The sequence below is a fragment of the Antrostomus carolinensis genome, unplaced genomic scaffold, assembly GCF_000700745.2.
Source record: "Antrostomus carolinensis isolate BGI_N321 unplaced genomic scaffold, ASM70074v2 scaffold25534, whole genome shotgun sequence".
NCBI lineage: Eukaryota > Metazoa > Chordata > Aves > Caprimulgiformes > Caprimulgidae > Antrostomus > Antrostomus carolinensis.
Genome location: NW_010310480.1, coordinates 23,797 through 38,554, shown reverse-complemented (window position 1 = coordinate 38,554; position 14,758 = coordinate 23,797). Strand labels below are relative to the sequence as shown.

General features: G+C 39.1%; 1 protein-coding gene across 1 annotated transcript; it reads left to right on the top strand.

Annotated features, from left to right (window-relative positions):
• The first annotated feature begins 302 nt into the window (after window positions 1–302).
• Window positions 303–14,157, top strand: SLC16A9 (solute carrier family 16 member 9). Its single transcript, XM_010166448.1, has 5 exons — window positions 303–542; window positions 9,224–9,367; window positions 10,235–10,330; window positions 12,119–13,027; window positions 13,363–14,157. Exons 1-5 carry the CDS (start codon window positions 347–349, stop codon window positions 13,539–13,541), a joined length of 1,524 nt encoding a protein of 507 aa, XP_010164750.1. The 5' UTR covers window positions 303–346; the 3' UTR covers window positions 13,542–14,157.
• Window positions 14,158–14,758: the final 601 nt, after the last annotated feature.

Below are 14,758 nucleotides of genomic sequence, written 5' to 3'. Positions count from 1 at the left end.
AATGCCTGAGTTCTTCACAAAGCCTATTTAACACTCAGAAAATGAAGTGTTCCCCCTTTCTGTAATACAGTGCTGATGTATGTATGACTTATTAATGCTTTGTGTACTGTTCCTGTGTTATGCAGAAACGTTAGAAGTACCAAATGATAACTAATTTTCATTGCCTGTATGCTGTGTTGCATATATTTTTTGAAGGATGGTTGAAATAAGCCTCTGTTTGAATGTGTACTTCTCTGTACAGCTCACTTGTATTAACAAACCTAAGTCAGTCACATTTCTAATGCTCTGTTCTGTTTGTTTTTTGTTTACACAGGTTCTGCCTGTACATCTGCACTCATCTGACAAGATGGTTTTTCGGAAACCACCAGATGGTGGCTGGGGCTGGGTGATTGTTGCTGTTTCCTTCTGTACTCAGTTCTTGTGTTACGGATCACCGCTGGCGGTGGGAGTCTTGTATTTAGAATGGCTGGATGCTTTTGGAGAAGGGAAAGGCAAGACTGCATGGGTTGGATCACTAGCAAATGGAATTGGATTGCTTGCCAGTAAGTGTAGAAGCAGTATCTGTCTTAAATTGAAATGCTTCTCTCTAATAGATGCTTTCATCTGTGTGTGCTTTTGGAATTATATTAAAGACAGCTGCAAATGATAGAATGAGGATGCTGCATTTTTGTTTTAGGTGAAGACAGGTAAGAAGATTACCTTTATAGTTGCACTATACATAAACCAAACAATATAATGGTGAAAGAGCAATAAAAATGTTACCCTTAGACAATTCAAAATTATTGTATTTCAATAAACTAGAAAAAACAAGCTCTGGGAAACTGAATGGTAATTTTGTTGATGGAATTATCATTATTATTATTTTAAATGAGGCTTTAAGACTGACGTTTGCATTAGTATCTTTAAAGTCAGTGCAAACTGACTGTGTCCTTAGACAATTCAAAATTATTGTATTTCAATAAACTAGAAAAAACAAGCTCTGGGAAACTGAATGGTAATTTTGTTGATGGAATTATCATTATTATTATTTTAAATGAGGCTTTAAGACTGACGTTTGCATTAGTATCTTTAAAGTCAGTGCAAACTGTTAGTCTGAAATGGTTCAATTGCTTTAAGAAAAAAAAAATCAATTAATAAGTCAGTTACTCATTTTTCAGCTCTAGAAGTAAACCCACCAGTTAGGGGAGAGGGCTCTTTTCCACTCTTTGAGAAAAAACTCCCTTTGAAGCCTGGAAAGTTATGGATAACAGTGGCATTAAATAAAACAATTTTAGTGGATGCTTTTCTTTAGTAAGACATTGTCACTTGCAGAGTAACAGCAGGGTTTTACGGAAATAAAACACCCCTTTGAAAGTCCAAAGGTCCATTTTGTTGTTGTTTTTTTAATATCGAGCACGGGTGTTGTACTGGGTGGTGTCACTAACTTCTGCTTTTCAAAGATTCACCATGGGAACTGTTATCTTTTTGCTGAATTTTGGAAAAAATTGCATGTCACCACAGCAATTGCTACAGACAAAAACAATTATATAGCTTAATGGACAAAATGCAGCTCAGGAATCTGAGGAAATCTCTCCTTAAAAGAAAGCTGATGTTCAAATAGTGGAACAGGCCTGAATAAAGACCACTGCTTTGTATGATGCTATAAGTGGCCAAATACTGATGTCATACTCGTGTTGGGGTTTTATTTCACTAGACAGAACAGAAATGGGCAAAGTCAGGTGGATCATTAACCACAAGAAAACTCTATTTGGTCCTAGCGTGTAAGTGGGCAAAGGACTGTAGACTGCTCTTCCATCATACTTTTTTATTTTCCTGTTTTAAGCACATTAACTCCTATTATTAATGGATCAAGACCTAAATAAACTTGAGAGAATGAAGTGGGGGGAAAAGAAGGATAAACAAGATAGTTACTGAAGAAAAACTAGGAGAAGATTATAAGAGAAGGAGTGAAGAAAAACCCTCTCCCTGGAGACCAGAAGTTTCTGGCTCACTCCTCTGGCAAGAGCCTCAGCCCTCTTTCTCCTATGTCTACACCACACTAGTTTCCAGATTTCTTAATGCCCTCTGTCTTGCCACTGTGAGCAATAGTCAGTAGTGTGCTTTATAGCAAATAGAAACTTCTGTGACTGAATAATACAAATAAAAGCTGCTATTATAATTGATTTTGGTATTGAATGATTAAATTACTTGAAATTTGAATAGGTTAGGAGGATCGTTGTCTGTCTGTACTTTTATTCTTTCAGGATTTGGAAGTTTAATAATCATAATAATTCATACCTTCAAAGAAAAGTACAGTGAGGGCCTTTTAATTGCATTGATATTATTAGAGTTGACTAAAAACAAAATATATATTCCATGCATTACCTGAAATGGAAGATGCCACTGTCTTATCAAGCTGGGATCTGACCTTAATGATAACTCTACTTAAAGTAAACTTGTTGAAGGGACACCGCAAGAAACATATCATCTGCCTAAAGCTAGAATGCTCTTGGCAAGTTACAAATTTTCATGTAGTTTTCATAGCTGGCCTTTTTCAGCCCTAGTCACTAGTGTAAAGAACATATGTGTTTTCAGTGCAAAACCGTTGATCTAACCCATTGCAAAGTTAGGGCCTTTTCATGAATACAGGAAAAGAGAACTTGCTTCTGTTTTTATTTCTGTTATTGCAGGTTCCAGTATTATAGGCCAGGTGGGACCTTTATGTATTGTAGCCTATGTTAAGTAGATGATCAGGCTAATTGAATTTTTCTAAATTAGCATATTTTAATGTATGTAGAAATATATTATCTGTAACTTCATAATTTAACGATCTCCACAAGCTGGTTTCAGCAGCAGTATTGCATGTGTGAAAACCTTTCAGTTGTCCCCCTCCCACCCTGTTCCTAACTTGACTCTTCTAGTATTTATTGTACTTTCACCTCCTTTATTTTGGTTTCTAGTCTCTGATCAAGTTATCTAAAGATATATTTTCAAGTATTGGTACTCTTAAAGCAATCCGTGTTGCATGCTTAAAATACCTTAATTCTCATTTGATTTAGAACGTGTTTGTTTAGTGCATTCTCTGTCTCTTATAACTTTTCTCAGTAGTTAATTCTGTCCTTAAAAGTATGTAATCTTCAGATACAAGTTGCTTAGTTTTACTTTTTAGCTGATTAATAATATTATCTTTAAGTGGTATATTTTTAAGTTCTCCTGAATTAGTGTGGTGTATGTCTAGAGACTGCAATCAAATCGATTCTAAATTTTCTTTTAAGCCTGTACCTCGGTACAGTCTTTTTGCTATTGATACAAGAGACTTCCGCTCTTTAATTAAGGCTCTTCTGGAAAGCTATTAAGACTCTTCTGTGTGTCCTCTCCAACTTAACATCGTGTTTCTGAAGCTGTAGATGCCAGACTGGAAAAAGAAATGGCAGTTATGGTAGATTTGCAGCTACATAGAGGAAATAAGTTAGTGTCCATTTTCTTAAGGAAGACTCTTCTCAGTTGATAGCACTGGAAATCATATTAGCTAGCTTCTGTAACGGTGGAAAGTAGGTCTGGTGACTTTGCTATATTAGTACTGTAATTTCACCAAAAAGAAGAAAATGTCCTTATATTTATGCCAGCTGGCACAGAAAAAGGTTCTGTGTGTCTTCTCCTCTTCCCTCTGTACATCTAGTCTTGAACATTTTTTGACGTAGCTGATGGTGGTGAGTCCTTTCACATTTGCTGTATTGGTATCCTTTCTACAGTGTTTACTTCTGACTTGTGTGAGAGCTAAACTTAGACTTGAGACATAGAAACCCAGTACAGCACCTTGTTTATTGAGATGAATTTCCTAGCCGCCTGGTGTTCGATTTCTGTCCTCATGCTTGCAGCACAGACAGTGTTGCTAAGGCCAGTGTTCAGCCCTGAGCTGGGCTGTTCTGCTTGTCAGCTGGAAAAGGGAATAGGACAGGGACCTGGTTGATGTCTTCCTTGCATCATGACTTGAGTTAGAACTTTCTGTGATGTGACCTTACAGTGTATTGGAAGAAACGTGCCTAAAACAGTGAAAGAAAAGCATCACTGTTATTGTACACGGCGGTGGTGAGACCTGCTCTACAATATTAGGTGCGGCATGTGCCTCCATGGATGATGTAGGGCTTGTTGCATAGGAAGAAACGGAAAGAGTTTAGCATGTTTCCCCTACTAAAACGAGCCAAAGGAGAATATTTATTAAGTTGTTGAAGATTGTATGTTTCTCTTGCACCAAGTGTTCTTAATTTTACATCCATTTGGAGCCTGAAATTAAATGTGATCCATGTTTTACTTGCTAAAAGCAAAAAAGACAAAGACCTTGGTGTCTGTAACTGGCACCACAGCTGTTTATAGTAAGAGCTGACTTCATAGTATTTGGCATAGCAGGAGACACCAGCAGTATGTCTCCATTCCCACTCCCCTTTATTAATGAAGAAAGAACAAAAGGAGGATTCTGCCTTGAAAGGCACATCTTGATAAATTAATGGGGTATTTCTACTGTTCTGAGGCATTCAGTGTTAAATGTTTAAAAAGCTTAATTTTGTTTTTTCAAGCAATATTTTTACAATTACAAAAAAACCTTTGCAGCATCCACATATTTTTGGACAAAAATCTCACATATAGATAGGTCTCACTGTAAACTGTGGAAGCTATACATAGTTTGTGGGAGGGGAGAAGATATCCCAAAAATTCCTCAGAAGAGGAGCTCAGTTCATTTAATAACTTTGTCAGAAAGGAGCAGTCGTTTCAGTCAGTTGAAGTGGATTGCTGTCCAGTGTAAAAAGGCTTTTTCTGATCTGCGTTCTTATCCAGAGTACAAACACTTGGAGAATATTATATTTATTATGACCAAGTTTTAGCAATGCATTTAATATGAAAAAAAAATTCTTGTGTTCTGTCCAGTGGATTTTATGTGCAGTCCATGAGCATTGCTTCTACTCTACAGTTTCAACAGGCTGAGACAGATACCAACAAGTAGGATGGGTCAGATTAATGCAGGTGATAAGTAAAAGGACTCAGTTGTCCGGTATTGTTTGTTTAGCAAAAGGTTTTGTGTGTGCATGAAGTGAAGGAGGGAGGACCCTTGAGAGGGTGAGTGGAGCAAAGAGTGGTAGTTTGCAGAATTTTTCTCTTCATGTGAGAAGACTGAGGAAGAGAGTGCTAGTTCTTGATGTCTGTTAAATAAAACAACTTTGTACTCATGAGGAGATCAGAAGATTGCAGTAGTTATAAAGTTTTGGTGTGAGCAGCAGATGGCTTGTTTTCACATCTCAGGAAGGACTCTGTGTCTCATCCAGGTCTCACTGAGGGTAAAGTCTCTTACTCAAAATATCTTCATGAAAATATCAATGTACAAATTCTTTCTTCTAGGAGTTCTTCCTCTTCGGTCTCTCTGAATGAAATCTACTGTGAAAGCCCATCTTAGTTCTGCTGCTTCTTTCCATTTTGTCTAGGAATCTTCTTGACTGCTTCCCTGCAGAGCCTGATAATTGTATTACTGACTGCAGAGCTTTGACGTGTTAGGTACAGAAGAGCAGTGGCTGTGCCTGTGCTGGCTTCTAAGTCTTTCAGAACAATACAGTTTTCTTCCTAGAGGTAGCTCTCATTATTATAAGCTGGACTGGTGTCTTTTTCTGATAGAGTTTGGTCTAGTTTTAAGATACATCATTTGGAAGAAAAAAAGACCCAGGGATCTTATTTGTAAAAGAGGTAATTATTTATCAATGTCTTCAAATATTACTCTAATACCAGTGTTAATGCCCACGGTTGCTCAGCAAACTGAAGAAAATACTGGCTTAAAAGCCATTTTTCATGCTTCCTATTGAGGATTGCCACTGGGATATTATTTTTGTGTTGTTCACGTTAAAAGTGAGAAAGGAAGTGGAAGTGGAAGGATCTTTCTGAAAGAGAGTCAACTAAATAAAAACCCTTATGCTGCCTGAAGAGCTGTTTCTCCTGTGGCTGTACATAGACTCTTACATTCATCAGAATGTCCATTTTGAACAAAATCCACAGGGCAGGAGTTCACAGAGCAAGTCTCAGTCCCACTCTGGGAAAGTTGGATGTTTGACCAGAATTAACGGCCTTAAACCCATTGTGCTTGAATTACTTGTAGAGAATAACATGTTTTTGTACAGTGAACTCCTGTGCAAATACCATGGTAATAACCAAAGGTAGCGTGCCTGGTAGAAAAAAAAATGCCAGCTCTTTGGGAAACACTGAAAGAGAAGAAATTCAAGGAGGCAGGGAAAAGAACAAAGATGCTGTCTGTCATGGGGGCTTTCTTTTGTGACTTTTATTTTCTGGCAGTATGATGAGGGAAATGTGAAAGTAGAGCCTAGTGTGTAGGGGAAGATAGAGCTGTTTTTCTTCTTGTCCTGGAGACCTATAACTATTTTAATACTTATACTGGCATTCCTTCTTATAAACAAGGTCGTTGCTGAGCTGCCAGATATCTTACTGTGTGAGATGACACATTAATACTGAGCTTATTGGAACACATTCTTCAGTTTTGTGCAGGTTGTTTTCCACGTCAGAGTAAAAAAGATTTCTTTGTGCTTTTTGTTCTCCTTTGGGGTTATTTTTTCTAAGTGGGAGAAGCTGGAAGAGCATCTCCTTGGACCCTATCAGAGATGTTTTTGATGTTGTTCCAGAGGAGAGTGTCCTTGTCAGATTACAAAGACATATTTTTCAGCTCTGTGTCTCCCTTGTTCTGGCTTGGGGTCAGAGGGTCCAGCTTCACCTTGGATTCTCTAGTAGCAATCAGTGCAGTCTGTACCAGTACCACCATCCCGGGCTGGACAAAGACCTTCTGAAAGGAACCATGTCAAAATATAAAGAGCAGGTGGAAGGGAAATGCTGTTTGTTTTAGCAAGGTAGTGGGTGAGAAATAAAAACTAGAACGAGTGCAAATTCCTCTGCTTAATTGAATTATGTTATCCCTACCTAATGTTCTTTTAGTGTAGAATTTTTTAATGTAATACAGATTCAATCCTTTGTTTATTTTTAAATCCTGTGGTTTTAGGAAACATACCAATCTTAATTTGCCAGTTCTAGTAATTAATTCTAAGAATCAGCAACAATCTAACACTCTCAGCTTTTGTTCTCAGCAAGTTACCCTGCCCAAGTTATTCTGGCCAGCTTTCATTCCCACAGCATGCTGACTCTGGAGAAGCAGCGAGCACTTACATCTTCCTTTTTTGTCCTTTCGAAAATCCAAATAAACCTCACTTCCCCAGAAGATTTTCCTCAAATCTTCTTTAACTCTGACCCTTTGCCTGGATAAGCCCCAGTTCAGACTCACTTCCCTTTACATTCCCTAGGCAGATAGCTCTTACGCAGGGCAAAAGTTCTGACCTGCCTTGCCTTTGAGAATCGTTTCACCTGCTAACGAATCTGTGCTCCTGCCTACCAGAACTGCTTGTCCCATGGCTGGTAACCACACGAAAACCTTGCCTACATTCCCAGCTGCTAGCTCCTGTCTGCAAACGCAGACAAGCACCGTCCTCAGCTCCAACTGTTGTTCACCTCATATCACCTCTCTGGGCTCACCTCCCATCTGCTGGGAATCTCAGTTATGTGTGAGTCGGGGAGGACCAACCTTAACAAATGGCAGACTCCAAAGTTACTGCTTTTGCAGGTGGTATTGGCCATGGAGTGTCTTTGTATTGCTGCAAATGAGATACAAAAGTGGCGAGGGTTGTGGAGTTTTTGTTGTTGTTTTTGTTTTTAAATAATGTCATTCATCTGTGTATTTAACTTCTAATCTCAGATGCAAAGTTTAGGATCTTGGGGCTAATATGTTAATCTGTGAATGTTTGGAACTGCAGGGTTTCAGACAAGAGATTGTCTTTTGCAAGCCAAGTCCCTTACTGGTTGCTTATTTATGCAGGGCACCAAGCTTGCACGCTACTTCAGATTAAAAGATGTATTCCTGGTCACACAACTGAAAATAAGTGTTTGTTCTACAGCTTCTGTGAGAGGAATCATAGAATCATAGAATGGTCTGGGTTGGAAGGGACCTTAAAGATCATCTAGTTCCAACCCCCCTGCCATCAGCAGGGACACCTTCCACTAGACCAGGTTGCTCAAAGCCTCATCCAACCTGGCCTTAAACACTTCCAGGGATGGGGCATCCACAGCTTCCTTGGGCAACCTGTTCCAGTGTCTGACCACCCTCACAGTGAAGAACTTCCTAATATCTAATCTAAACCTCCCCTCTTTCAGCTTAAACCCATTTCCCTTTGTTTTGTCATTAACTGCCCTTATGAAAAGTCCTTCCCTAGCTTTTTTGTAGGCCCCTTCATGTACTGGAAGGCCGCTATAAGATCTCCCCGGAGCCTTCTCTTTTCCAGGCTGAACAGCCCCAACTCTTTTTGCCTGTCCTATAGGAGCTAGGAGAACTAGCTGAGTAGAGGCAGAGTACGAATGTTGCCTGCACTTTGTTCTTGTTTTGAAGAACTAACCAACCGAGAAATATTGTGGGAGTAAAGAAAGAGAGAAACATCTTCCAAAATTCATGAGTGGTGCTCTGGACATTCTCAGTAAATGCCTTTTAGTTTCCTTAGTTTTACTGTAGAAGCCAAGGAAGGTAGTAAACGGTTATTTGGTAGAATACTAACTAGCAGGTATTTAATTGCCTAGAAAATTAGGGAAGACTAATGTTTGTCTTTATCTAGGTATTTCCTCTATGTAAGCACCAGCTGGAATTCTTATCATAATTATGATCAGAAGGTAGTATTTTCCATTTCAGTTTTATAAATCTTATCTTATATCAAGATGAATACAGATACTGTCCTTTCTGAAACACAGTTTTTGGGCTCTGTTAAAGCCTAGCTGATGGTCTAACTTCTTCTGGTACCTAAAGAGGAAGATCCTTTTCAGAACCTTTGTACAAGTCCTTAGGTGTGCTGTGACAGTGTTACAGTCTACTATGTGTCATCCTGTGTTTAAAGAATATTTTGCTTTCCAACCTGAGTACTATTTTGTGGTCTTGATGTCAGTTTCTCCTTGAGCAAAAATCTTGCAAGCCTGATCTTCTATGTTTGTATAACTGACTCTTTTTAAAGAATCCTGTAAAAATGAGTACTCTGAATTGTTCTTTAATATATAATGATATCTTTAAATAATTATCACAAGAAGTAGTTCCATAGACTGGAATTTTTTTAGGAGTTCATTCTGATGCTGGTATTTACTAGGAATGTTTTTCCTACTTTTCCTCTAGGTCCTGTCTGCAGTATATGCGTATCATCTTTTGGAGCAAGGCCAGTAGCAATTTTCAGTGGCTTTATGGTGGCCGGGGGCCTCATGATGAGCAGTTTTGCACCTAACATATACTTCCTATATATTTCATATGGGATTGTTGTTGGTAAGAAACACCTCTCCTTCACATAGAAACTTAATCTTTATTATTTTGAGTCTTGCTTTGTGAATCTGAAATTAGAAACTGATTCTCAGAGACAGTGGTAGTCTGGGACTTGATTTATCAAGGAATACTTTACTTTGGGGCAGGGAGGGGTGTCGCACAGCAGATTGTCACCATGTAGCAAAAGATAAGGGCAATATGTATGTTCATCAGGGTTTGAAAACAGTTTGTCTTCTGTTGATGTGATTGTTAGAGATGGAGAAGCTAAGGTTTTACCTAAGGTGTGGAATCAAGCAGGTCTTCTGCAGGCGTTAAGTGCCAATCCTAAAGGAGTAACATCTCTTCAGGAATTTTGTCATGTACTCATTCTAATTTGATAAATTAGGGATCATTAGGGAGCAATGTTGTTCTCCACATAACTGGATTGCCCCTAAAACGCTGTGCTGAGGGCATGAAAGTCTGGTTCTCCTGGCAGGTGGTGACCTTCTCTGTGCTGCAGAGGGCTGCTGTGGGTGGTTTACCAAATGAACTGTGTGAGGAAGCCGGGCACCTCGCTGGCCAGCAGGGACCCAGCTGCATGCTGGCTCAGGCGTGGTGCCATGCAGGCACAGCTCTGCTGTTTTCTGGGGCCAGCCCCTGGACTGAAACCCTTGTAACCCTTTCCCATCACACAGAGCATGAGCTGGTGAACTCCTCAGACCCAATGCAGGCAACCTAAAGGTCCTACCAGTATGAGGCTGGTGTGGCTGGTGCTGAGCCAGAGTTAAAAGGCACCCCTGTGGTCAGGGTACACTACTGTTTTATCTGGGGAATAAAAAGGGACATACATTTCCCAGAGTGTGTTGCATGCTTTTAACTCTTTTTCTCAAGGTCTTGGATGTGGCCTTTTGTATACCGCAACAGTCACCATCACTTGCCACTACTTTGACAAGCGCAGGGGCCTTGCACTTGGTCTGATTTCAACAGGTATGACTTTTAATTGTCATTATCTCTAAGTTTTCAACTGTGATACAGCTGCCATTGCCCTGGCAATAAAAACCATGAGATTATATTTTTCTCAGTTACTTCCTGAAGTACTTGTTAATGCGAAACATCAGTAGCCATGAACAGATAAAATCAGGCTTCAGATGAAGTAGTAACTACACTTGCAGATGTATGGTATGGGTTATCCATCTAGATGGATAAGGATAGATGAGAAAAGGATATTCACTAGATTGAGAGCAGACTCATGAGTAGCTTGGGCTGTATGCTCTCTCATCCCTCCTCTTTCTTACACAAGTTCAGAGGTAAGAAAGAGACTGGAGATGCTGGATCACCATAATATTAGCTATATCTTTAAAGGAGTAGTTGAAGTTTGGGCTTACATTTTCAATATTTTTTTTATTTCCCATCTAAAATGAGACCAAATTCTGATATGTTCCAAAAGCTCATCCCAGCTTTCTGTCCATGAATGTTAAAGGGATCCTAGAAAAACAAACCTCTGATAATACAAGAAAAAATTTGAAGGATGCTGAGCAGTCTGTCTTATCCTCTCTCTGGGTCTTTAGGTTGTGTGATATTGTCCTTTAAACCAAAAGGAATTGCTAAATTAATGGACCAAGTAGGAACTGTTAAAGCAAGCTGTTGTCTCATGCCTTGCTTTCTGTGTTGTATGGAGGCTTTCCCTCTGATCTGTTTTCTCAAGTAGCTGTTAGTGGGAAGAGGCCCGGTCAGTACAGTCAGTGTTGTGAGATATTAATGCCAGATCCACACCAGTGAAGTAAAGGGGAATGTCTGCAGAAATGTTCCTTGGAATAATATTCAATGTCTTTTTGTTGAGATTCCAGGTAGTTTGCCTTAAAGCCTAATCTTATTGAGCCCTGGTTAATTTGAGTGGACAAAACAAGTCTGAATTTGATAATTATGTTTTCCTGTGTTTAGCACTGAAGTATGTAAATGACTTTAATATAACCTAGAGACGGTCTTCAGCAAATCATTTTAATTTAAAGTGTGTCTTTAAATTGACTTGAAAAAACAATGCTTTGTATTTGTGAGTGGACATCCATTGATTACAATGGATCTATGCTCACTTCAACCAAGAGCCTTTTCTTTAGATTGGTGGGATTGCATAAAATGCTTGTGTTCATAGTAAATGCTTACTTCTCAGTTTTTTCTTCTGAATAGACAAATTTCTCAAATACGTGTTTGGCCCTGCAGAGCTTTAGAAATGCCTTTGGAGTAAACTTACTTACACCATGTAAGGCCCCTTCCTTAAGCACCAAGCAGTCAAGGGCTTTTTTCTAGGAGGGCTCTTGGTGAATCTCATGTCTGTTCCTGCCTTAGAGGAGGAAGGTGGCAGTGAGGAGGAGAAAGAGGAAAATGTTGGGGTGTGAAGTTCTACCTGTGCTAACTCAAAATGGTACCTGAAGGGATACATGTATGTGAGTGCATGGCAGAAGGATGGCTTAATGGTTCTTTGATGTTTTTCATCAGATATAGTATTGATCCTACTTGTTTCTAAAGTGTTTTCCAGTTAAGCATCATAAATTGTTCATGTATTTTGAAAAGCTTTTTATTTTGTGCATACTCAATAAAGAAACTGTAACTTCAGGTGGGATAATAACTTACCAGTTTATTAGACTGGGGAGAGAGGAGCACAAATGACTTACTATTCCCGTGGCAGTATATTTGTAGGTGCTGAAATGTAGAAGTTTGTTAGTGTTGAAGAATGTTCTCAGTTCTTCAATTCAAACTGATCTTATTTTCCTTTTGTAGGCTCAAGTGTTGGACTCTTTATATATGCAGCGCTGCAAAGAGAGCTTATTGATCTATATGGGCTGGATGGTTGTCTGCTGATAGTTGGCGCACTGTCTCTAAATATATTAGCATGTGGCAGCCTAATGAGGCCATTGGAGTCATCTGATTCCCGTCCACCAGAAAAAACATGTGTAGACAAAGTCCCAGATCAATATTTTGTTTACCATGAAAAAGAAAAGACTGTTGAAGAAAATATAAGCATCCTTGAGAAGGGCTACGTTGATGAAAAATGTGCGAACAATATGCCTGATTACAAACAAGATAGCATTTTAAATAAGAATGTATTAAGCTCAATAAATGTAAATGAGAAAGATACTTATAAAAAGAAGGTTGTAGAACAGACAAACTTCTGCAAACAACTCGCCAAAAGGAAGTGGCAGCTCTATTTGAACTACTGGGAGGAAACCATGGTTCTTTTTAAGAACAAAGTATTTTCAGCTCTCTTTGTTGCCATCTTGCTCTTTGATATTGGTGGATTTCCTCCTTCTCTGCTCATGGAAGATGTAGCAAGAAGTGCAAACATTAACGAAGATGACTATCATATGCCCCTTATTTCCATTATAGGCATTATGACTGCTGTTGGCAAACTTACTTTAGGAATACTGGCAGATTTTAAGTGGGTTAACACTTTATATCTATACGTAACTACCTTACTAATGACAGGAGTGGCCTTGTTTGCAATTCCATTTGCCAAAAGTTACCTTACATTAGCGATGCTTTCTGGGATTTTGGGTTTTCTGACTGGGAACTGGTCGATTTTTCCATATGTAACAACGAAGACTGTGGGAATTGAGAAACTGACTCACGCATATGGGATATTGATGTTCTTTGCTGGACTGGGAAATAGCCTCGGACCACCGATTGTAGGTAAGGTCAAGGTAAATACTATAAAATGAACATGAGCTTGTCAGGACCAGATAGCATTAATTTGCATGAAGGTAGTTCTAGTCAGTCCTAATAACATTGAAAGGTGAAATAAAAATATTCAACAAAAATTAAAGCCTGTCTTGCTTGAGCTTGTGTGCTGGTTTTGGCTTTGATGAAAAACACATTTCATGTCTAAGTGGTAAAGCTGCATTTTAGATTTGGCTTTTTTTTTTTTTTTGAGGGAGGAGGGAGTTTCATCATGTTTCTCTTAACCTACGGTACTTTGTTACATATAACTCCTCACTGATGCACTTCTCTCTTATTTTCACCCTCAGGTTGGTTTTACGACTGGACGCAGGAGTATGACACTGCATTTTATTTCAGTGGCTTTTGTGTCCTACTGGGTGGATTTCTTCTGCTGTTGGCAGCGTTACCCTGCTGGAATGCCTGTACCCATCAGAGCTCAAAGCTGCCTCCAAATACTTACTCCTACAAAGTTGCATCTAATGCTTAGGTGACAACTGGAAAACACTTTGTGCTTTTATATCATATAGCAAAGTATTTTAGTAATTTTCCACTTATTTATGAAGCCCAAAAATCCTCTTCCACTAGAAAAATTCCATTGTTGCTTGTTGTTCAGTTCTTTTTCTTCTTTTATTTCTTTTTTATTTAACTTTTAAGAACAGTCTTATTCTGTCTACTATGCACTGTGTTTTCAGCCTTTGTCTACTGTAATTTCCTTTCACCCTCTAAGGGGTATATTCTGCTGTATTATCAGCTGTACTTTTTTTTTTTTTTCCCCTCAAGGGGTTTGGTGTGGAGGGGTGAAAACTTTGAAGCACAAATGAAGGCCTGTTCCGTTTAGGAGAAGGCTGGTATTTCTGTCACCTTTTCTAGGTCTCCAAGTTGCACAATCAGACTTTACAAAACAAAAATTTGCCTTATTAGTATGTAATACTGTGGCAAGGTGCTTATAACATCATGCTTAGATTAACTTTTTGTCTTTTTAAAGTTTCTGCAATTTACAATGAAGTGCCAATTTGGGGGATGGCGAAGAGGGGGAACAAAACCAACCTTGTGTTGCATAACTGAAGTGAACTTTATGATGAAAGTAAAGATTCTTACTACCACTGCGACTAAGAACTATGTTTATAAATATTGCACGTTTTGTGAAGTCTGTTTATAAAACTGTTGAACCAAAACATTTTAAACCAAGGAATAAATATGATTGTTGAAACCTTGAAAAGAAATGCAGATTTGGTTATGCAAGTTCATAATCTTTAGATCGGAGCTGGAGATGTGCTCGCAGAAGCCCACAGGTGAGTGTTCCTAAGCAAGTCACCCGCAGTCTGGCAGTACCAGAGGTATCTCTTGTTGCACAACTACATTTTAGTAGGTTGAACCTGGTGCAGAGAGCTTAGTAGTAGAGCTTTCAACAGGTAGACCTGATGAAAAAAGGAAAAAACATGACAGCAATGTCATCTTCGCTCTGTCATCTTTGGAATGGACATAGCAAGGAGAAAAGTTAGTGACAGGGAGGAAGAAAAAGCATGGGGGAAGGTTAACAGAAGAGGTGTGAGGGAAACTGAGATGAAAGGAGTTACAACACTTGGACACCAAACAGGCCAATGAAGAGTGAGCCCCTGAAACCCACTGCCCAGATATTCTCTTAGCTGCGGGCTAGCTCTGCATGTGTATTGGCTTTTCGCTTTGGTTTAACCCAGGGCCCAA

Coding starts and splice junctions, on each gene's coding strand:
- SLC16A9 (XM_010166448.1), top strand. CDS start 347: ATGGTTTTTCGGAAACCACCAGATGGTGGCTGGGGCTGGGTGATTGTT. Junction 10,331..12,118: donor ACTTGGTCTGATTTCAACAG/GTATGACTTTTA, acceptor TTCCTTTTGTAG/GCTCAAGTGTTGGACTCTTT. Junction 13,028..13,362: donor CCTCGGACCACCGATTGTAG/GTAAGGTCAAGG, acceptor TTTCACCCTCAG/GTTGGTTTTACGACTGGACG.